We start from the raw sequence: 22546 nt of genomic DNA, 5'->3' as shown, positions 1-22546 counted from the left end.
CAATGGCTGTCTCCTTGGGTCTGCCTGCCTTCAGCCCCTCATCCTGCTGTCCTGCTAATCTCTCACAATGCCCACCCCCCCCCCCACACACACACACGCATTCCCTTACCGGCGATTTCATCTCGTGATGGGCAGCTCCAGGCTCAGCGGACCCACTGCTACTGGTGCGACGAGAGCCAGAGCCCAATGCTTCCCCCACACCTGTGCTGGAGCTCTTGGGCAGTGACATTGGTGTAGCAGCTGTGTGGATGATGAGAGGTGGCAAAAGGCTCTTTCGTAGTTCCGCGTGCTCTCCCAAGGCCACCACTGCAAGGGGAGAGGGGATTGTGAGTCTATCTGGGATGGTCCAAGGACCAGAGAGAGGCTGCACCCTCAGGACCACTACTCACGGGCCAAGCGCTTCTTTCTGTCCCCATCACCATCCATGCTGGGCGAAAAGAAATCAGGCTCTGACTCAGACTTGGTGGCATCTCCCTAGGGTCAGGGAACAGTGGGCCATTAGGACCCTGGCCAGGTAGGTGTCATCAGCATGGACCGAGGTCTCCCTCTCTTCACATGAACACACCACATACAGACCACAAGAACCAGCGACCACGATATGAGGCATGCATGGCGACAGGCCAGACCACCCAGGCTGGGGGCCTGGGGCTTCCCATGGCTGATGCCTCTACCTCCCACCAGCCAAACCTTAGGAAAGGCCATGGATAACCCAAGCCCACAGCACAGGCAGCCTGGCTGGACTGGCACCAAGACTAGCTCAGGGACGAAGGGGTGGCTGGAGGGGTTGAAAACTGGGGTGAGGTGGCCACTACGGCCTCAATTCTAAAAGCCTACTTAAGGCCCTTTCCTTTCTCCTCAGGCTGTCCCTCCCTGAACCTCAAACCTATGGATCAGTGAAGGAAACAGGAAGACCCAAGCCAGAGCAACTTAGCCCAAAGATGCCACTTTAGTCCCTTGACCTCTGACCTTTGACCTCTGACCTCTACCTTCCCAAACCCTAGCTCCTTCCTGGCCCCATTTCTACTTCTCTCTCTTGTCTCTGGGACAGATTTTTTTTTTTTTACCTCCTTCTTAGCAGGTCAGTAGGTTTCCCAGTAATTATACGCTTCTCCTTAAGAAGTTATTAAAAAAAATACTTGATTGCTACTTTTGATAAGGGCATAAATATTGGATAATTGGCATCTCAGGGGATCACTTTCATTAACTCAGTTTACATCCCTAACGAGGTCTTTAATTATCAAGTGGGATCTCCAGGGGACGGCTAGGGAGGCACAGCACTACAAGGTCCCATGGGAAGCCTGGATTCGCCCCAAATTCTAGTGTCAGTGCAGGAAACATCAGAGTACAGGTTTGGCATGAGGGGCCAAAAAGAGGGACATGCTCCGAGACGGCTGGTGGGATTTAATTCAAGGACTGGTGGTCAGACGCTCAGAGGTACACTTAAAATTTGGTTGCATTATGGCAAGAGCTATGCCCCATCCTTACATCCTCCAAGGACTTACACTGAGCTGCATTGTCTGTGGGGTCTCCAGTGGGGACCCAGGGCAAGGAACAGAGGGCAAAAGAGTAAAGGGAGCATGTTCTATGACCACAGGTCTTAACTCCACTGAGGCTGGATGTTTCCACTCCTCCTTCGGGACCCGGAGGCAGGCAGGCACGCATGCGGTGCCCACATACATGTGCACACAGAGGATTCTAAGTCCCTTCCTTCTCTGGCCCATCCACAGGCCTGGCAGAGATGGGAATGTGCCCTGTGTGGGTTGACGTGGGCAGAGGCAAAGAAGCTCCTCCCTTCCGTGTCCTCAAGCAGGGGAAGGGACTTAAAATCAAAGCAAACCCCACAACACCAATGACCACCACGGCGACCACAGGTTGCACAACAGCTGGGCATGAGCGGGAACACAGAGACACAGGGGTAGAGTGGAGGAGGCGCTGGGCACAGGGGCATGCCGACTCATGATCGCATACCTACCCCCTGGGAGTTGACAGGCAGCTGAATACAGCTTAACTGTCCACTCGTATCTTCCCGTTTGCCGATTTCCTACAGGGAGAGGGGGAAGGCAGGGGAGGGCTGCTCTTCACAGGCTCTCACGCCTTCAAAGATCAGCAATGTCTCGAGAAGACGAAGAAAAGGAATTGAGAGACACAGGGCAGGGAGAGCGGGACAGACAGCCTTCCAGAATTCAGTCTCGGGCCCCCAGGCCCAAATGAATCCGAAGGGTGAAGGCAAAGGCCACAGAGATGAGACCAGGTCAGGGAGGATCGAGTCCTCCAGTAGTGTTCGTAAGAGTAGTCACTGTGCTTTTCTGTGGAACTACGACTCACAACCATGGCCTTGACTGCGCCAGGCAAGTGGCCTACCATTGAATTATATCCATAGTTCTTGCCTTTTTGAGACAGGGTTTTTCACTACATGGCTCAGACTGGAATGGAACTCAGGATCCTCTTGCCTCTGCCCTCTAAGCACCAGGATTATAGGTGTGTGCCACCATGCCCAGCCTGAAACTGCTTATGAACATCGCTCACTTCCTTGCAGGGTGGAAGAGGGCACCATGACAAGCATCTCCCAGGGCAGGCACCTGAGGTCAGAGAAATTAACGCAAGCGCCCCACACTGTGCAGGGTCAGAGACAGAGTGGGCTGTGCCCTGCATCTCCAGCTGAGAACATAGCCCCCCCTCTCTCTGTTCTGAGGCATTTGTGTGGGAATGGGCAGCGAGGGTAAGGAAAGGTAGAGAGGGTAGCAAGAAGTGGAGTGTTCCTTGATGAGGAACAAAGTCAGACCTCCTCAAGTCTAATCCTCTCAGCCCAAGTCCTTTCGAGTCAGAGCGGATGCATATGCCCAGAGTGGGATGCGACGTGACAAGGAACAGTGGGATAGCCACCATAATGTTGTTTCGTATCCATTAATGGCTACACACAGGGCCAGCAGCCTGCTCATCTAATTAAGTGCATGGATGACAAATATACAGGAATTCGGGGCACTACTCCCTGGGAATCAGGAAATCAGCAGCCAAGCAGGTTCTGCCCTCAAGCCACCCCCTACCCACCCCTGGTAGGAGGTTGAGGCCAGCAGGAGAGCTATCCCTTGAGGTCTCCTGCTGAGGTTCCCTAATGGGGCAGCTACTTCTTCCACTGAGGTGGGTTGTCTTATTCATAGAAACAAAACAGTATTTCAGGCCATCACAACCCCCAAACCGGACCTTGGGGCCTTACTGAAACCCTGAAACCCCAAGAGTGGTAAGGACAGGTGGCTAATGACATCCCGCACAGGACAGTGGGGCAGCTGGTCCGGCCCCTCAGGGTCACAGCTTCAGCCCACCCTATGGAGGAGGATTAACCTTAAAATCCTTTCTCCACTGCATGCCATACCTAAAGCAATCCAGCCCTTGAAGGCACCAGGCCCTAGTAGGTGACACTCTCCAGCAAGGACACTTACTTACACTATAAAGGTTTAGGAAGGGATCTCCTGCGAAGCCCTTGTCAATCCTTCCCATGCTGGCAGAGCTCTCAGGCCCCCGCAGGGCCAGGGTGACCAGGCCAGACATAAGGGCCTGGCAGCTCTGTTCCCACACTCAGGCATTGCTGCTGCCTAGCAACCAGGACAGCTCAGCTGCACTCAATTTAACAAGGTGTTTGTGAAAGCTGGTTAGTGGGGAAGGGGCTGCCTACACTGGACAACGCTAGGTCCACCAGGGTAGCTAGATAAGGGAATATAGGTCCAGGATATTTCCACTTCCCTCAGGAACTTATTTATTTATTTATTTATTTATTTATTTATTTATTTATTGCTTAAGAGTAAACTCGGCCATCACAAATTGCCTTTGGAAGGGGCTGAAGAGACCCATGCCCGCTCAACTCTCCACTCCAGCAGGCAGCTAAGTGCCAATCATGAAGCTCTTGGGAAAGCCCTGTGGTACCTCTCAACTCTTCAGGTCCAAGGGAAACCTTAAAAAAGTGTCCTATTGCAAGGTGAGTGCCAACAAGCCTCTGCCATTGAGAGAGACCCACCCATCCCTAAAGCCTCCCCCTGGAGCACACACTTCAGGCTGCCCTTGCTGCCACCCAGCAGGAAGGAAATGTGATAATGGATAACTATACAATTAAAATGAAAGCTGAGAAAGGCCAGTGCGGGGCAGATTCTTCTTTAGCCACTAGTGCCCAACACCCACCCCCCTCAGCCCAACCCGGCCCAGGGGGAACAGCCCTCCCTTGCAAGGCTGGGAAAGAGTCGGAAAATAGATTTTTGTTTTTCCACCGTGTGCTGGGTATTTATAGACAGGGCCGCAGCGGGAGTTTCCATCCGGGTCACCCATCGAGAACTGAACCAAGAGCTTCTCTGGGCCCAACCTGGTGCATTTCTAGGTTGGGTCAACCTGCCCTGTTTGAGGTGTTGGGATGACGGGAGCTTGGGTGGGAAGCCAGGCAGAGCTGAAGGAGAAGCAGGTAGGATTTGGGAACAGAAAGTGTGCCCTGGCACAGCCGGGGCAGGATCAATGTGAATCAATATTAATTGATGACGCTGCCTGTGACGGAGGTGATGGAGTCTGGGCTGGAAATAGGACGCTCATCTCTGCCATGCTTGCAGCTAATTGGGTTCATTTCTCACCCTGGGCAGCTCAGCCCTGCCTGGGGCCCTGGTGGCATCTTCATCGGCTTAGCCTGCTCTCAGATGACTTGCGCGAAAACCTCCCACATCCCTCAGCCCAGATGGGTCCTCCCCAGATGTCCCATAAAAACCCATGCTCTAGGGTCCAGCTACATAGGTCTCCAAATTTGGCTTGTCTTTCTGGGAAAGGGCCTAGCTGACTGAAAGAGCATCTTATAAGCTACCAATGTATAACCCACACAGCTTTCTCACCCCTGATGACAGGTTTCATGAGGCCGCCCCACCCCACCCCAGGCCCACCCTGGCTTCATCCAATGGTTACTGCCTGCAAGATCTTTCAGGCCTCATAGTCAGTAGCGGAGGGAAGAAGAGGCAGGCATCCCTCAGCAGGGTGAGATAGACAGGGCAGGGGGTTACCTCTGCCTGGAAGCCCTCCACAAGAATGGCGACAAGCAGGTTAAAGAGCACGTAGTTGCCAAAGGTCATGAGGGCGATGAAGTAAAGAGCAGCCCAAGATGATGTGGAGGCCATGCCGTTGTAGAGGACTTTATTCCAGTCTTCCTGAGTCAGAATCTGCGGGCAGGGGACAGGAGTCAGGACTTGACTGGACACCCAACCTCCCCGATTCACCCCTGCCCTGTGACCCTCAAACCTGAAAGACAGTGACGATGGCCCAGAGCAGGGAGTCAAAATTCTTCCGGTCTGGCAACGTGTCCCCATCCCGTTCAGATGCAAACTTGCAACCAAAGAGATGCATGCCCAGGATGCTGGAGACACAGGGAGGCCCAGACAGGGTCAGCGTCCTGTGATCCTGCCCCTAGCCCCACCCCACTCGTGGCCAGCCGTGTGCTCACCTGAAGATGAAGATGAAGAGCATGAGAAGCATGCAGAAGGTGGCCACGTTGTCCATGGTCTTCATGAGCACCACGAGCTGCCGCTGCAGTGCCGGCAGGAAGCGAACTAGCTTCAGCACCCGCATCAGGCGGAAGGTCCGCAGCACTGACAGGCCACCTCCCTGCTGGCCCACAATCTCCCACACGCTGTGGGAAGCAGGCAGCCTGAGTCCCTGCACCCGTTATCCCTGACTTCCCTTTCTGAGGACCCACTGGCGACATCTGAGACCCAGCTGCCTAGCCCAGCTTGGAGAAGGGTCATGCATAGCCAGCCCTTCCTGGCTTCAAAGGGGCTGAAGATCCAGGTGACAGACAGTTCCAGTTCGCTTGACCCTCCGCTCCCAGCCAGAGATCATCACATCCTGGCATCAGGCAGCCCTCTCCCTAAATCCTGCCATCGGTAGAGCAACGAGTTATGGAATATTTGCTTTGTTCTCGTCTAATGAAATCTAAAGCTAATTCCAGAAACCAATAAAGGAGTTCTGGCCCTGGGCCGGGGTGGGGTGGGGGATGGAATTCTTTTCAGGTCTTGGAAACCCTAAAGTAAGTTGCTGGGCAGGCGTCTGAGCTGGTTTCCAAGCACTTTGCAAGAGGGAAAGCTGTCTGTACCTCTTCCTCCACTTGAGAGCCAGCTCTCAGAGCCTCCTCCACCCCAGGCCGGGGTGGGGTTAAGAATAAGAGGTAGATGCAGGGAAAGCAGATGGGAAAGGGGCCCAGGCTCCAGAAGAGCAAGGTAAGGTTCATCGAGAAGAAAAAGGGATGGAGGCCATGTCTCTCACTCAGAGCCATCCCTGCCGGCACTCTCTCAGACAGAAGCAGGAAGGGGCAGCCATACCTGATGACCACAATGACGCCATCAAAGATGTTGTAGGGATTCTTAATGTAGCCAAAGGGACCATAGACGAGCAGCTTCAGCAGCATCTCCAAGGCAAAGAGGCTGGTGAAGACGATGTTGCTGATTTCCAGGGCGTTGGTGAGCTCTTCGGGCTGGAGGGCAGCGGGGCATGTAGCAGCAGACTCAACCCCAAGCCCCACATCCCAGTCATCCTGAACATGGGGCCCCAGGGAGAGCTGGTGCAGAAATGGCAACCTTAGGGAGTATCTAGGAAGAAAGGCACTCAGAGACAGCCATCCTGGGAAAGGAGCACACACATGGACCCCACAGGCCCCCTCATTCCCAAGGCTGGATCTCAGGTCCTGAGACTACAGATGTCTTTAGGGGCTGCCGTATAAGTTCTGCTGTTTCTCTTGGGAGGTCTAAAACTTTTCAGTCCCTACACTGAGGCCCAGGTCACCCAAGGTAACGCTAAATGACATCAGAGGGCTGTGGCCAAGGCTTTACATGCACACCCAGCCCTGTAGCTCCACATAGGCATACAGACACCACAGCTACTCCGTGCACCTGACAGCTACTCCGTGCACCTGACAGCTACTCCGTGCACCTGACAGCTACTCCATGCACCTGACAGCCTGCTTCAAATGTCAAAAGCTATGCTTGCTTCCTTCCAGACATGTTGCAGATGTACACACTCCTGGGCACATGTGTTAATAAGCAGAAGGACGAGCTCTAGAATGAGGATGCATCTGCAGCGTGTGCCTTATGGTATCTAGACTAATCCTCAGCCTCATTCTGTGACCTTCAGTAAGATTCCCAACTTCTCTGGCCAACTGTAAAACACCGGAGGTAATTCCTTTTATGTTCCTACCCAAGGTCTGGGATGGGAGCAGGGATGCATCCTAGCGAGGCCCTCAGAAGAGCAGATGACAAAAGCCATCTCATCTGTTTGTTCCAGCCCAGTAGTCTCCTCCTTCCAGTACAAAGTGCCTGCTGTATGCCTAGCAATGTACCAAGCATTGAAAGAGCTGTAAAAACTTGCCTCCCAGGAGCCCTGTGTCTAGCTAGAAACAAGTTGTATACTCACTAAACAGCTGAATAACCACAAGAGACCTTAGAACCTGCCTTGGTGCCAAAATAAATGATCCAGACAGAGAATGTGAAAGTTCAGGACAAGAAGATGGGGTTGGGGGTGGAGGATGGTGCCGAGAAAGGCTTGAGAGAAAGAACACTTGTAATAAACTCTGAAGGGTGAGTGGGTCTCCCAGGAGAGCCCTGGGGAGGGAGGGAGGTGAGAAAGAGGAGCTATTATTCTGGCTGGGGAAGGAGAAAAATGCATGGCCTGGCTGAAGGATGGAGGCCAGGTAGGGATGTGATTAGCTCAATGGAGTCACTGCCCACCTGACAGGTGAGCTACAACCTGAAAGCCCAAGGTGCATATAGTAGCTGCCCAAGAAGCTGAGTTAAAAGAAACAGCCAAGCGAGGCTCTTGTTCCATCAGACAGACACCTCCTCCTGTTTACCCAGATGCCTCGTCTGGCTGTTCAAGCATGGAGCCAGGTCCTGGGAGCAACCAAATGTAGCTTAATGGCCCCCGATCTGTGTGACCAGGTGGGGGCGGGGTGGGGAGGGGGAGGTTAGAGAGCTGGAAGGAAAGGGCCTCTCACTAGTGGGCTGGAACATGGGTGGGTGAGGGGAAATCACCGTACATACTCTCACCTCATGATGGGGTTCTTCCTAAAGGCAGGTCTGAGTGTCTAAAGCAGCTATTGGGGTAATTCTTTTGACCCTCCATTGCGCTGGCAGATCTTGAGTAAGTATTTGATACAGAAACTCTGAGTGGAGGCACAAGAGGATGCTACCACCAGATCTAGTTAATAAGGCCACACTGAGACAAGACCTTTAGCCCTTCCAGTATTGGCACAGTGCAGAAGGCAGGGAAGAGGCTATTGTAAGTACAGATAAAGCCCAGGGCTCAGACCTCCTCTGACCTTACTCTCTACTCCAAAATCCAGTTACCAAGGAGCCCTTGTCAGTGAGCCTGCCCCACTTATGCAGCAACCTTACCCAGCCTTCCACCCTGGGCTCTGAACACACAGCTACTGTGCCTCACAGGTCGATGGCTCTTGGTAGGCTTCTCCTGCCATTCACCTAAAAACCTTCTTCTGCCTATGCTACAGGGGAACAGTAAAAGGTAAGAGATAGTAGGAATGTGCTCTAAGGCAGAGGGCAGGAAGAACCAGAGAAGGAGGCCAATTTCACATCACCATGATCCCAATAACACTAAGCAATAAGGATTCAGATCAAAGCCACTGAGACAGTAAGGGACCCATGAATCCAGACATCTGATGTGACACATCTCCTAGATACTCATAGAGACTTGTGGATTTGGGTGTAAACATAAGCCAACATGAAAGCAACATGAGACACACTTACAATGGGTGGATTTTATGTCACAGCAAGTATTGAGTATCTCTCTGAGTAGCAACACGATGCCTTGAGTGGACATTCTCTCTTGGCCAATGTGATAGGTCATAGTCAAAACAAGTGTACTAGCTAGGCATGGTGCTATACTCCTTCAACTCCAGCAGAGGCAGAGGGGCAGAGGGGCAGAGGGGCAGAGGGGCAGAGGGGCAGAGGGGCAGAGGGGCAGAGGGGCAGAGGGGCAGAGGGGCAGAGGGGCAGAGGGGCAGAGGGGCAGAGGGGCAGAGGGGCAGAGGGGCAGAGGGGCAGAGGGGCAGAGGGGCAGAGGGGCAGAGGGGCAGAGGGGCAGAGGGGCAGAGGGGCAGAGGGGCAGAGGGGCAGAGGGGCAGAGGGGCAGAGGGGCAGAGGGGCAGAGGGGCAGAGGGGCAGAGGGGTAGAGGGGCAGAGGGGCAGAGAGGCAGAGAGGCAGAGAGGCAGAGAGGCAGAGGCAGGTAGATTCGAGGCCAGCCTGGTCTACATAGTCTTGTTTCAGGCTATCCAGGGCTATATAATAAGCCTCTGTTACAAAAACAAAACCACAAATTGAGACAAAACCAAAGCACAAGTATACTGAAAATATTACATAATTTCTAACCCAGGCAGTGTGTGTAAGGAGTATGTATGAACCATCAATGAACTCAGACACAAACTCCTGCCTAAAGTATCTTACTATACACATAGAAATACTCCCAAATCTAAAACAGTTCTGATCTCAAACATTTTAAGTGAATATAAGACAATTCAATCTATACTTCAAAAAAAAAAAAATAATTCAATTTATACTACTAAGAATCTAAATGTACAAACCTTTTTTGCAAGCAGAGTAGCTTTCAAGAGCTTTTTTGAGAATTAGAAAAAAAATGGGGGGAGGTCTCCCTATATAGCTCAGGTTGGCCTTGAACTGACAAACCTCGAGCCTCAATCTCCTGAGTACTGGGCCACAGCATGTCCTACCAGCACCACATCATTGATATGGGTTTGCCTCAACAGTGGTCCCTAACAGAACAGCTACTGTGTGTGCACAGGTTTCATTCAGCTGGAAGTTATCCTTGGAGCGCTAGGCAATCTACATAGGCAATAGGCTAGGGGCACATACAAATGTAGCTTATCAATACATAGCAAAGGGCCCAGGCAGAAGGCAGGTGCAGGGGACCCCTAGAGGGCTGTACCGTTGATCTCACCAAAGGGAGAGGCAGAAAAGGCTGAAGACCCCAACCCACTCTGCCCAGCGTCTTTGGAGAAGCTGGGGGGCCTGGTGTAGGTAGATTGTTGACTAGGCACTTTGTCTCAGACTTGCTATTGTCCTGCATACACATAAGGGGCTAGCTAGGCCTCTGTTTCTTCCAGAACAAAATATTCCATCCCCCGGTGATCCTTGGAAGAAGAAGAGGAGGTGGAGGTAGAGGAGGAGGAAGAGGAGAAAGAAGAACATAAGAAATGGAAGGAGGAGGAGAGGAAGAAGAGGAAGAGGAAGAGGAAGAGGAAGAGGAAGAGGAAGAGGAAGAGGAAGAAGAAGAAGAAGAAGAAGAAGAAGAAGAAGAAGAAGAAGAAGAAGAAGAAGAAGAAGAAGAAGAAGAAGAAGAAGAAGAAGAAGAAGAAGAAGAATTAAAAGCCAGAAAGCCAGGTCTGTCCAAGTTACTAAATCAGAGGCTGGGAATGTTTTGCCAACACAAGGCAACACAGGGACACAATCTTAGTAACAAGGTTGCCCAAGGGACTGCAGTTGCAATTCTGACCACTCGAATGGGCAGAGGTGGAGACATGTTCTACTATAACCCAGCACTGTGCCAGTGGCCTAAGGACAACCTAGAGTTCATTTCTTCTCTATTCAAAACCTCTCTACTCAACGCTTATTCAACCAAACAAGGGATGGAGGGATAGGAGATGACCTGGAGAAACTGAGGCTTGGAGACGTGGAAATTTGATGGAGGGTGTGTGGCTTCTTTGGAGAGGGCTTTGAGCACACCTCTCACGATACCACTCCCTCCCGCTACACTCTGAGAGAAAGCCCACACAGAACACATATGGCCCCTGTGACAGGGTTCCAGATTCCAGATCTCCTGCCCATAGACTTCCCGGCTTCAAATCCCTTTTCTCAGGTCTCTGGCCAGGCACTCACTGCCATTCCTAGATGTCAGAGGCCAATAGATACATGTGTGAGAGGTGGCAGGCAGCCCGAGCCTCTGCCTCTGAGGCCCAGGCCTCTGCTCTGTGCTGACGCCAGCTGTCGTCCTTCCTTCCTCATCACCCAACCTGCTCTCCTCTTGATCATCACTTTGTAGCAGCTATAACCCTAGGTCAGCTGCTTGCTACTATAGCATCTCCCTTGATTGTGTTTTAAAGTACCCTCAGTGGACAGAACACTCTTGATATAAAAGTGGGTCTCAATCCGAAGACAGTAGGCCTGCCAACTCTGAGTCTTTCTACCTATGCAACCTTGGGCAACATCCCTCAGCAGCTTGGACCTCCTAGAATCTCTTGTGTTAGACAGAGAGCTACCACCTTGTGATGACACAATTCTACAGACTGGGTGAGTTCAGGCCCATGAAGACTTGAAGCTCAGGCCCAAGCTCATGTGGCCCTGTGGGTGCAGACAGCTCTCAAAACATGGCAGGACAGACCATCTGCAAGCTACAGCTCAGTTGGAAAAAAAGCTAGGATCAACACGGACCTCCAAGCCAACTTCAGTCAATGGGCCAGGGCAGGCGGGAGCACTCGGAAAGAGTAGCCATGGAAAACACCCCCATCTGCATGCATCAGTAGCACAAGGGGCAGAGGAAGGAGTGTGTGTGTGTGTGTGTGTGTGTGTGTGTGTGTGTGTGTGTGTTTGGGTGGGTGTGGGGGATCATACTTGAGACCCAAAACCTAGTGAGTAAGATGATAAAGAATGAGACTGTGAGGCCCCCAGGGAGAGTGGCCTCCAGCCACAACCCAAGCCGGACTAGCCTTGGCCCACCAAGGCTGCCCTTGGCCATCAACCCTGCCATTGAGGCTTCTGAAGGGAGAGAGGAGATGTGCAGGGCTGTATATTAAGGAGATTAATCTGCCTGCAGTGGTGGCAGCATGCAGATGGCTTGAAGGGGAGATGAAGACCAATTAAGAGATACTGCAGCTGTCCCGGCAGGAGGCCTGAGAGCCGGTTCTGACAGACAGTGATGTGCTTTTCCCAGGGAAAGGTGGAAAAGCCAGAGCAGAGCTAAGAGGAGGCTGGGTCAAGCCACTCCAGGCTTCCTGTGTCCCATGCCCCATCTTCTCAGCACCTGGCAGGTCCCCCTGATCCTAAAGGATTCCACTCACCAATCTGGACTCCTCAGCTAACCTCAACCCTGCCTTGGCTGTTCCCAGCTCATGCTCCCAGGAGCTGGGGTCTAAGCAGGCTGCAGGGATGGAGCGGGTGCCTGTGTTAGGAGAAGGCAAATGTTCTGGAGGATATGAGAAGCCAGGGAGACAGTAGAGTGGCAATGAATTCTCAAGCAATCTCGAAGGCCACATATAGATTATGGCTTTGCCCCTCCCCTCTCAGTCTCTCTGACAGCACCTCTCTGCATGCCTCACCCCCAGCACCCTCACTGTATTCCCCCTGTGCCTCTTAACTATCGGAGCCAGCAGCTAGCCTTATCCTCTCCACCGTCTCTCCAGCTACTAGAAGTTTCCCAAGTGCATACAAGCCAGGTAGGTCTAGCCTTGCCAGTTCTGGCTCAGCTTCAAGACAGACATCTCAGGCCCCTACCACTTAAAATTCTGGAGCCTCAAGCCTGGCACGCTGGCCCATGCCTGTAATCTCAGTACTTAGGAAGTAGGGGATAAAGGAGTTCAAGGTCACTGTCAGCCACAGCTACATTTTCAGTTCTATGCCAGCCCAGGCTACAAGGTAACCCAACTTTTACCAAAAAAGGAAGAAAGAAAAAAAGGCGGTGGGGGATGGGAGGGCTGAGAACAGACAGTGCTTGGCAGCATGTGTGGAGCCGGGGTTTGATCCCCAGCACATAACACATGATGATAGACACTTGTAACCTCAGTCCTCAAGAGGCTGAGGCAGGAGTATTGCCATAAAGAGGCCAACCTGCACGCTATACAGTGAGTTTAGGCCAGCCTGGGCTACATAGTGAGATTCTCAACAAGAAGGGAAAAGGGATGGGAAAGAAAGAAAAAAAAAAAAACAGGGAACAAGAGAGGGGGAACTCTGTTCTGCTCCTCGTTCTCCTGGCCAACCTCTGGCCTGGAGCCCACGGTAGGTCATTGAAGCCACTCTCATGCTATGGACTTTAGAAGACTCCTGCTGGTGAGGTCCCTGGTTCGGGTGAGTCCCGGTGTTCCTGCCTCTCTGCTGTATCCTGAATTGTTGAGTGAAGTGGTCAGAGTCATGAACAAGGCTGTGTTGACCCAACAGTTCACGCCTGCTGGGTAGCCCCAGGGCTGTGTCATGCCTGACCCACGGTTTCCTGTTCCCATGTGGATCTTCATTTCTGTCTCAAACTTGGCCACCCTTTGGTTCTTTCTACCCTCAGCCTGCACCTTCATCTTCCTCCCTCTTTCACTCACACTAGGATCCCCGCCACCTGTGGGCCCGTCACTTCTCATAAGTCTCTCATAAGTCCAGCTCTGCCCACATACAGGAGCTCTCTGCACATTCACCTATAAGCCCTGGCCCCACCTCTCAAGGATCCTTCTAGTCCTTCTGGTAGTCACTGCCTTGACAGCACCCAGCCAGGACTGGCCCCTCCTGCCCTGCACCTAGCTTCCTTGGCCCTAGGCAGCCATCTACTGTCTCTCTAGGGGCCCCCCTCCATCGGTCTCCTTCCCCTTAGCCAACATATTATAGAATTCATTCTAGGTCCACACCCTCTCCTTGCTGTGTTCCTGCCACCATCACCCCACTCCCCACCCTCCAGCTGTCACCCGAGTGTAGAGGACACTAACCAAGTGCCCTCCAACTCCCTGGCTCCTCATGCAGACAGCCAGCGCCTGCCTGATAGCCCTCTCCGCATGGCCCACAGCCATCTCAAACTCAACACATCCAAAACAAACCCTTCACCTTCTCTTCGAACATGCTCCTTCCCCCTCTCCCACTCCACTGCGCCTGGAGACTCTGTCTTGGAACCTCAGAGTTATCTGGGAGTCACGCTTGCCTGTCATCCATCCCGACAGTCAGGTGCCAGGGCTAAAGACCCGGCCAGTAGGCTTGCAGACCTGCCCACTATTGTCCTCTTTCACCTATTGCCTTGGCATGAGGCTCTCCTTGCCTGTCATCTGAGTGACAGAGACAGCTCCCTTCTTCCTCCCCCACCAGGCCTGCACCTACTGGCAATTCAGGCTCCCTTAGTCCTTGTCACATGCCTGTGACTCCCCCTTGATCACCTTGTGCCTATATGCCACCCAGGACATTTTCAAGTTAGGCTGGCTGGATGGCCCCTCAGCCTGCCCCTTTTTAATACGACCTCCCTCACCTGTTGTAGAGGTGCAAGCGCTTCTCCTTTGTCCCCTGGAGTTCAGCTCCTGGGATTGGGCATGAACTGACATTGAAACAGAACAAGGACAGACACTGCCTGGGTGTTCTGGTTCTGTCCCATCCTCTGACATTCTAGAATTCTCCCAGTGGGTCGACCCCAAGATGTGTACCCATGTGGAACTGGGGAGGCTTACAGCTAGGGAATCCCTGAAAGGACACAAGCACCCCAGCCTACTAGCTCCAGATTGGTACCTCCTTACTTCCCTCATCCAAGACCCCTTGAAAATATGGGAGCAGGTTAGTCAGCAAAAAATTTTCATCCAATGTCTTGCTAGGCAGACATCCCCTGGCCCACTATCTAGAGACCAAAGACCAGGCCCAAGTAGAAGGCACCCATGAAGCTTTGCCCTCAAATACCACATTTGGAATAGTTATGCGGCATGTCTGTGTCTGAAGAGAGAGTGTTCCCCAGCTTTCAACAGAGCTGAAAAGGAGAGAGTGACCCCCTTCAAAAGTCCAGGCATGCCACACGTGGGCCCCACCCCCATCTCACCGTCACTTCCCTTACTGTGAGCCAACCTCCATCACTTATAAATAGAAACCTTCTCTGGACATACATCTGCAGTGACAAGATGGGTCCAGACACTGGTGACAAGCAAGATTGTTCCTATCCTGTTCTCTCTTGGCCTAAAAGACCAACTAGCCCAGACTTTCTCTGTTCTTCTTCTCCAACCCTTGGTCATCTTGACCCTTAAACAAGACATTAGCACCTGCCCTTACTGGGACGCATAACCAAGAAAGAACAATTAGTCTATGAATGATTCCAAGACCCTAACTCATAGAGAAGCCTCAGGTGGGACAACAGGGCACAGGGCTACTTCGTTTTAGAGAGATGAGAGTGGCCCCCAGTTACATCTTCTCAAGGCCCTGCTTCCCCTAGAAGCATGGTGTCATCCTTGCTGCCCTCTCTCCTATTTGCTCTCTGTTATGGAGTCTGAAGATTCAGAGACCTGTGGGCTCTCCCTCTCTCCCCAGCCCCTTCCTCTGTCTCCAGGAACAAAAAGAGAGCATGGAGCAACCCCTCCTGTCTTTTTCACTTTTACTCCATCCTGACATCATGACTTCCAGGAAGCTTTTGATGAAACAGAAAGCTGATTATTAAAAACAAAAAACAAAAAACAAACAAACAACCTTTGCTAAGAACTTATCAACATAAGGCAAACACCTTCCCATGCCTCTCAGGATCGGGCCTGAGTTTTCCCAACCTAATGTCTTGCCACTTGTTCATTCAGCCCATATCTAGTGACTCACTTATTCTGAACGCCAGCATTTAGTGTCTGGTACCTCTGTCCCTCACCCTCAATGCAGCTTTAGATGACTACACTGGGCACCCAGACTCAGGTCAGAGTCCCTTCCCTACTCCACGTGGCTATGGTGAAAGCATTTACCCCATAGAAACTGACCAATCAGGTTGGGCTTGTTTGTTTCTGTGGTGTCAGAGTTTGAACCTAGGATCTAGGGCATGCTGGGCAAACACTCACTATAACTGGGGTTATATTCTCAGCAATCCTTTACTTAAAAAAAATGTTTTTGAAGGCTAGAGAGACATCTCAGCAGTTAAGAGCACTTACTGCTCTTGCAAAGGCACAAGATTGGTTCCTAGCCCCCACATGGCAGCTCAAAATCATCTGTAACTCCAGTTCCAAGGGCTCTTCTGACCTCATGAGCCCCTGAACATACATGGTGTGCAAACATCCACCCAACCACACACATATACATAAAATAAAATAATTACGTGTTTACTTTTTGTTGTTGTTGTTACAGAATCTCAGTAAATAGACCAGGCTAGTGTTAAACTTTCAGTCTTCCTGCTTCAGCTGGGATGGTTAGCACCATTAGGCCTGGCTTATTTTGTTTTATTGAGGGAAACTTGTTAAACATTTATTAGCACCACTGTGTAAACCCAACTCTGAACAAAGGATTTGGGTGTGGGATGGATGGATGGATGATGGGTGGATGGATGGATGGATAGATGGATGGATGGATGGATGGATGATGGATGGATGGATAGATAGATGGATGGATGATGGATGAATGGATGGATAGATGGATGGATGGATGACAGATGGATGGATAGATGGCTGGATGGATGGATGATAGATGAATGGATGGATAGATGGATGATGGATAGATGGATAGATGGATGGATGGATGGATGATGGATGGATGATGGATGAATGGATAGATGGGAGGATGGATAGATGTATAGGTAGTGAGAAGACAGGTGGGTGGATACGTGGGTGGGTAGATGGATGGGTGGTAGATGGATGGATGGGTAGTGGGAGGATGGATGATGGATGGATGGGAATTTGGTAAGTGGATGGATGGAATAGAATGGGAGAGATGGATGGATGGTTAGATGGATAGATGGGTAGGAGGATGGATGGCTAATTCACCATTCTGTACTCCCTGTACCACCCCCTCCCCCCACCCTCACCCCCTGGTGGTGAGAACAGAATCCTTTGCTTGTCCTATAGTCACAATATCATTTTCTTGCTCAGGGCCTCCTCTTGTGTCCTTGCCCCTCTCGCCAATCTTTCTGGCTTTTGCACCAGTACTGCTGGCTAGTGGTTAAGGGGTAGAGGAATCAGAAGAGGGTCTGGGGTATAACAAGATGAAGTTCCCTCGGTAGGTGAAGCAGAAGGCAACATCTCCAGCAACAAACCTGAACAACAAGCAGAGTAGACAGCAGAGGGAGCCTGGGGACGACGGTGGGAGGACTGGGACTGAGCTTACCAACCCCTTCTCCAGGGCTCCCCAAACTGATCAATACCAGAATTGATGGATACAATCGCTTCATTAAGAGCCCCGTGGGAAAAGCAGGAGCCTGGGGCCCAAGAGCCACCGCAGTAGCATCTGCGGTGCCTTCCTTCCAATCAGCTCCACTTCCCCTGCAGTCAGCTCCATCTGAGTCCTGCGCTCCCCCTCCCTGCCCCGTCCTCCTTTGCATCTGGACCTCTGTTTATGTCTTCAGTGTCCTCTCTGCCTTCCTCTGTCTCTCTGTCCTTCCACACCTATCCCCGCCTTTTCTGTCCCCTTCTTTCTGGGTCTCCAGTTTGCCCTCGCTGCATCTGCCCCATTCCTGTTTAACCCTCTAGGCCCCTCTGCATCACTCAGTTCTGCATCAATCCTCACCCTCCTTCCCAGCACCCCTTCAGACTGCTCAGGGGCCCAGATGGCGGGACATTCACGCCACAGTGCCTGCAAGCACAGGACCATGGCAGCTTCTGGAGTTTTATGACACCCTCCCTATCCTCTGAGCTTGCCAGGCGGCAACCAGTCATCTGCCCAGCCTGTTGGGGACTCCTACTCACCCCCATGGGGCCTTCAGCAACCAGGTTCTAGGACAAACTTATCCCCTACAGCAGATGCTGCCAGCTTAGAATGAGGGCTTCCTATTACTGAGGGTTAAGGGGGAGCTAGGGTTGTCTCTTCTTTCCTCTGGTACGTGGCTAAGGAGATGCTAGAAGCACTTCAACTAATGGATTTTCTTTCCCTTCCAAAGGGGCATCCTTCTTGACATCTAACTGAAAGCCCTCTTGCTGCAGCTTCATCTGCCTTCAGCCTGTCTGACTCAGCTTCTTCCCAGTGCAATCAAAGCCTCCACTAGCAGCATCTGGCCAGGCAGGGACTGCTGGATGATCCCCCCGGGGGGAGGAGAGGGCATCAAAAATGTGTTCCCTTGGGAGAGAAGGACTTAACCAAAACCAGTGCTGAGTGAAACAGAGGAGGTGGCAGTCCAGGCTGGGGGATCCAAGGAGGTAGAGTTTAGGGGTTTCCATCTCTTGAGTCAGAGAAGGGGAAGATGTTGTCCTCACCCTCCCTCAGCCACCTGGCAGAGTAGAGCACCTCTCTGCGGGAGGTTGGCAGAGCTGGCGTGTGCATACATGCCCACGCCCCACGCGGCCCAGACACAACACGCCCACCCAGTGCCATGCGTGGCCACCCGTTGGCACTGCAGCTGGTGTGTGGTTCCACACACACCTCGCTGACACTGGGGAAGAACAGTGCAAGGCATAGCTGTTCCACACTGGGTTATTTAAGCAAGAGAGAATGGAGCCATTGAATGTGAAAAATGAGGGGTGTGGGGTGTGCCTGGCCAGACAGGGCAGTTCAAGGAAGAGCCAGATGCTCATCACCTTTCCAGGGCAGAGGTTGGTGGGGTAAGGGTACAGGGGGCGGGGTTTCAAAATCCTCTGAAAAGTGAACATTTTGCTGGTTTCATACCCCACCCCCACCCCCGGCTCAGCCCATACTGGTTGAGACACTCCTCCACTCCTGTGCGACTGTCACAAGCTCTCAATGCCTCTAGGGGTGGGGGGTGTCTGGTGGGAGGGGTATACATGCTCACTTCCCAACTAGCAAGGGTGAGATTCTGGTGGTCAGTTCCCTCCCTGCTACCTCAGGGTGGCAAGACAGCCCAGGTAAACAGCCTAAGAGACAGTAACACAGACGGACGTACATCCAGCGCTACTGGTCAACGTCTTCAGACAGCCCCGCGTATGTGCGCAGCCCAGCGGGGTTCCCCTGACTTGACACACATTCCACTTGCACAGCTTAGATCTCTAAGCTTCCTCTCACAGCCCAGGCTCTGTAGCTGGCAGCCATCAACCCACAGAACAAGCTTCCCTCTTCCACATGACAGTCCTCCAAATATTTGAAGACAGCTCACGGTCCCTGCTGAGCCTCCTCTTCTCCTGACTAAACACCCGTCCTCCTTGGAGCAGCTCCTCAGACTCACTGATTTCAAGCTGCCTGGCTAGAGCCACCCTGGTTTACAGCAAGGTTCTGCACCCTGATATTCTCCCAAGCACAGCCACTCAGTGCCATCCATTCTTCACTTCTGTCTGCATGGCCCTCCTGCCTGTCAGTCATCCTCTACTTACTGAGATAACTCATCCCTTGCCTGCCTTGCCTTCTTCAAGAGAAGAGACCAAGAAACCCAAGTCTTCTGGCAGCTTGTGTTACCCCATGTGCTCATTATGTATGCACATAAAGCCTCCCTGTTCTGAGAAGCCTTCCCAGACAGGACATACCTGTGCCTGCCTGGGCAACCTCCACATTCAGAAAGCAAGTAACCATCATTGTGCTCTCCCTCTAGAGACCCCACCCATCACTTCGTCTCTCCATCCCCTTCTCCCAGCCACAAAGTGCAACCAACCCTAGAGAAGAAGCAGTTGTCCAGAGCTAGTCTGGGCTGCATCCCTACCTGCTCGTGGTACTCGATGCCCATGCTGAGGGTATTGACCAGGATAGCGATCATGATTCCCCGACCAAAGTATTTGCTATCTACGATCTTCCGGAACGTATCACAGATCAGCCTCCAGAAGGCCAGCACAGAACTAGGCTCTGCATCTGGGCCCAGGCTCCGCCGTCGCCGGCTGTGGGGATCCCGGAGGTCACTGTGTTGAGCATCCTGTGTGAACTCATACACGGCCTCACTGTCTGAGTCAGGCATTTCATGATCAGCGGACTCTGGCTCCCCTGCTCCTGTCCGGGCGCAGTAGGGACAACTGTCCGGCCCACAGGCTCCACTGTCTGCCTTGGAGCAAGGGCTGGAGATTTTGCAGGAGCTATGGCAGGCTCCTGGAACAAAAAAGTAGGTAGGTGTTAAGAGGCTCATTGGGAGTTCCCCATCCTAGGAGGATGTAGACCCTGCAGGAGGAAGGATGGGGTTCCAGTGAGAGTGTGCTAAGCACTTAATGAATGGGACGTTTCTGAAAAACAAAATACCCCAATGCCAATAGCATCCCATCAATGATCATTTCTAAGGATCCTGGGATCGAGATAGAGAGGTAGCCACCATGTCCTCTGTGATCCTGTACAGTTATGTCTTAGGAGCTTTCTGCCAGGAACCTAGACCATCTCCCCTTCCTTGCAGTGTAGCTCTGCACCCACACAGTGCTGAGTAGCATTTCCCAGGGGAGCTTTGGGACCCACCCACACATGCGCATGTCTTATCACACATACCAGACACACACACACACACACACACACACACACACACACACACACACACTACGTGCACATACTGTGCACACGTAGAGTGGGCACATGCTATTTGTACACCACGATAAGCATACACCAAACATGTGTACCCAAAAACATTTGTGCCACCCAATGTTATTATACCAATCCCACGCACATATGGGCATATGCACACACCAGGGAGGAGCACCATACCCAAATGCATGTAAATCAGACATTTGTACCCTCATATACACATACACACATGGAGTTCCCTGCTCCTTCCTTCATGTACATTAGAACACATACATATACCAAGTGTGTTCTGAATACACTCAGAGAGATGCCCCAAGTCCCCTGTCCATCTAAATCCTGTTTTGGTCACAGAATATAAGAAATGAGTTGCATCTCTGAAACCACACAGTCAAAGTGTAAGGAGATCCTTGGCTCAAGGCCTGACCCCTGGTAGGCACAAAATGACACGTCCCCCTCTGGAATGCATCTCTATAGCACAAGACATCAGTAAGCTCCCTCGGTAGTGACGGGTCTCAATCCCACCTACTATGGAAATGCACCTACAGTGGAAAATGCAAACCTGTGTGTGGGATGTGACCGGCCCATGACCCAGGGCAGGGCAGTGGGGGATCTAGCATAAGAACCTTTCACTCTTCGTTCTGCGGTGACATTTTCTGGTCCCAGGGGACATCTCACTTTTCCCATTGCTTTCTGTCACCACATCCTCCCTGAAACACAAGGCCCCAGGCTGTGTCTGCATGGGTAGCCCGCCCACATGTGGGAAGCATCACGACTCCCCCAGGTCACCGAAGTTCTACCCACAGGCTGGCTGCTTTCAGCACTGACTGCCCCTGCTCCAGGTTCTCTCTGTTTACAGCAGTCACCTTGTGAGGCACCAGACTGCCACAGTCACACACCAATTCCCCCCTGATGAGCCTTGGGACAAAGGACACAGAGTGGGCTGCAGAGTCAGATGGTCTTGAGGTCACACTCGCCAACACTCCTCGACAGCAACTTTTATCTTGTGCATATGGCGAGGGTGCCTGTAAGCTTATTACCAACCTGTCCAGAGGACTCAAGCAGATCCTCGCCTGCAAAGCATGTGGCAGGCACTCCATCTGGTAGCCGTGGTTAGATGCTATGGCCAGAGGCATAGAGTGCAGCCCATGATAGGTATGCATGTGTGACCACTCTCATTATTCCTAATATATACAATAATTATAATTCCCAATTGAACGGATGAAATTAGTAGAGCTCAAAAGAAGTAATGGGATTTGCCGAAGGTGCCAGGGCTACAAGAGGCATCGTGAGAACCTGGAAACTGGGTCCTAGGCCCTGGGTCCTCAGACTCCAGACTCCTAGTCTTCTAAATTACCACCCAGCCTCCAACTGTGGGGTCCCAGCACACGCACCCACGCTCTCACCCGTACTCTGTGTCTCCAGGAGCTTGTGCATGGAGCTGAAGGGCCCAGGTGGGATGTTGAAGCTGGTGAGGGTGGGGGGCCCAGGGCTGGGGGCCACCTCCATTAGTGCCTTATCCTTCAGCATCTCTGGTGGAGGGCTGGTATGCACAGTGGGGTATACCTTCCCACTACCCACAGTCCTGCCAGATGCCTCCGATGGGGACCTGGGAGGGGGTGCCTGGCAACGGACTGGCTCCAAGTGGCAGTCAGCATGGTAGAAGCTGTGTACAGACTCCGCACCCCTCGGAGGGCCTCCAGAGGGAGTGGGGGTAGAGGGTGGTGGTAGCATGAGCCGGCGGGACCCATTGGCATCCCTGTCCTGGATCTCTGGGCTGGCCCGGGGAACTCTGAGCGTCCCATTACCCAGGTGGTAGTGGTGATGGTGGTGGTGATGGTGGTGTACCAGGTGGTGGACAGACAGACGACGGTGTGAACGAGAGCAGCTGCCACTGGGCTGGGGCTCCTGCCCACCACGGGCCACTGGGCTGCTGAGCAACCCAGCCCGCACGCCTACAGCCCTAGAGACCTGGGCCAGCCTGCGGGCTGCTTTGCGGAGGATGTACACCAGGTACTTGAGTAGCTCCTCATAGCAGCTGCCGGGCTCAGAGAAGCTTGCCAGGGTGCTAGCATTGGACAGGAATCGTACACGTTGCTCCCGCATCAGCTGACTCTCTCGCTGCTTGGTCTCGGAGAACTGCGTGGCAATCACCACCAGGCACAGGTTGATCATGAAGAAGGAGCCCACCTGCAGGGGTGGGGACAGAAAGAGGAGATGTCCTGAAGAAAGGAGAAAC

The 22546-nt window shown here is 52.4% G+C and overlaps 1 protein-coding gene across 34 annotated transcripts in view; it reads right to left on the bottom strand.

Annotated features, from left to right (window-relative positions):
- Cacna1g (calcium voltage-gated channel subunit alpha1 G) overlaps nucleotides 1–22546 on the bottom strand; it is a 65359-nt gene that overhangs the window by 28757 nt on the left and 14056 nt on the right. For 11 of the 34 annotated variants that reach the window (XM_076935953.1, XM_076935965.1, XM_076935966.1 and 8 more), the window contains exons 8-16: nucleotides 21702–22497; nucleotides 19517–19893; nucleotides 6336–6487; nucleotides 5462–5647; nucleotides 5260–5374; nucleotides 5025–5180; nucleotides 1973–2041; nucleotides 390–474; nucleotides 110–306 (exon numbers count right to left, since the gene is read on the bottom strand). In XM_076935953.1, coding sequence (XP_076792068.1) covers nucleotides 110–306; nucleotides 390–474; nucleotides 1973–2041; nucleotides 5025–5180; nucleotides 5260–5374; nucleotides 5462–5647; nucleotides 6336–6487; nucleotides 19517–19893; nucleotides 21702–22497 — 2133 coding nt within the window. The remainder of the gene's footprint in view (nucleotides 1–109; nucleotides 307–389; nucleotides 475–1972; nucleotides 2042–5024; nucleotides 5181–5259; nucleotides 5375–5461; nucleotides 5648–6335; nucleotides 6488–19516; nucleotides 19894–21701; nucleotides 22498–22546) is intronic. The other 23 variants (XM_076935954.1, XM_076935959.1, XM_076935969.1 and 20 more) reach the window with 6 other exon arrangements.

Source organism: Arvicanthis niloticus, chromosome 6 (assembly GCF_011762505.2).
Source record: "Arvicanthis niloticus isolate mArvNil1 chromosome 6, mArvNil1.pat.X, whole genome shotgun sequence".
Classification (NCBI taxonomy): Eukaryota; Metazoa; Chordata; class Mammalia; order Rodentia; family Muridae; genus Arvicanthis; species Arvicanthis niloticus.
The sequence above is the reverse complement of the archived record's forward strand: the minus strand, read 5'-3'. Positions and strand labels throughout refer to the sequence as shown.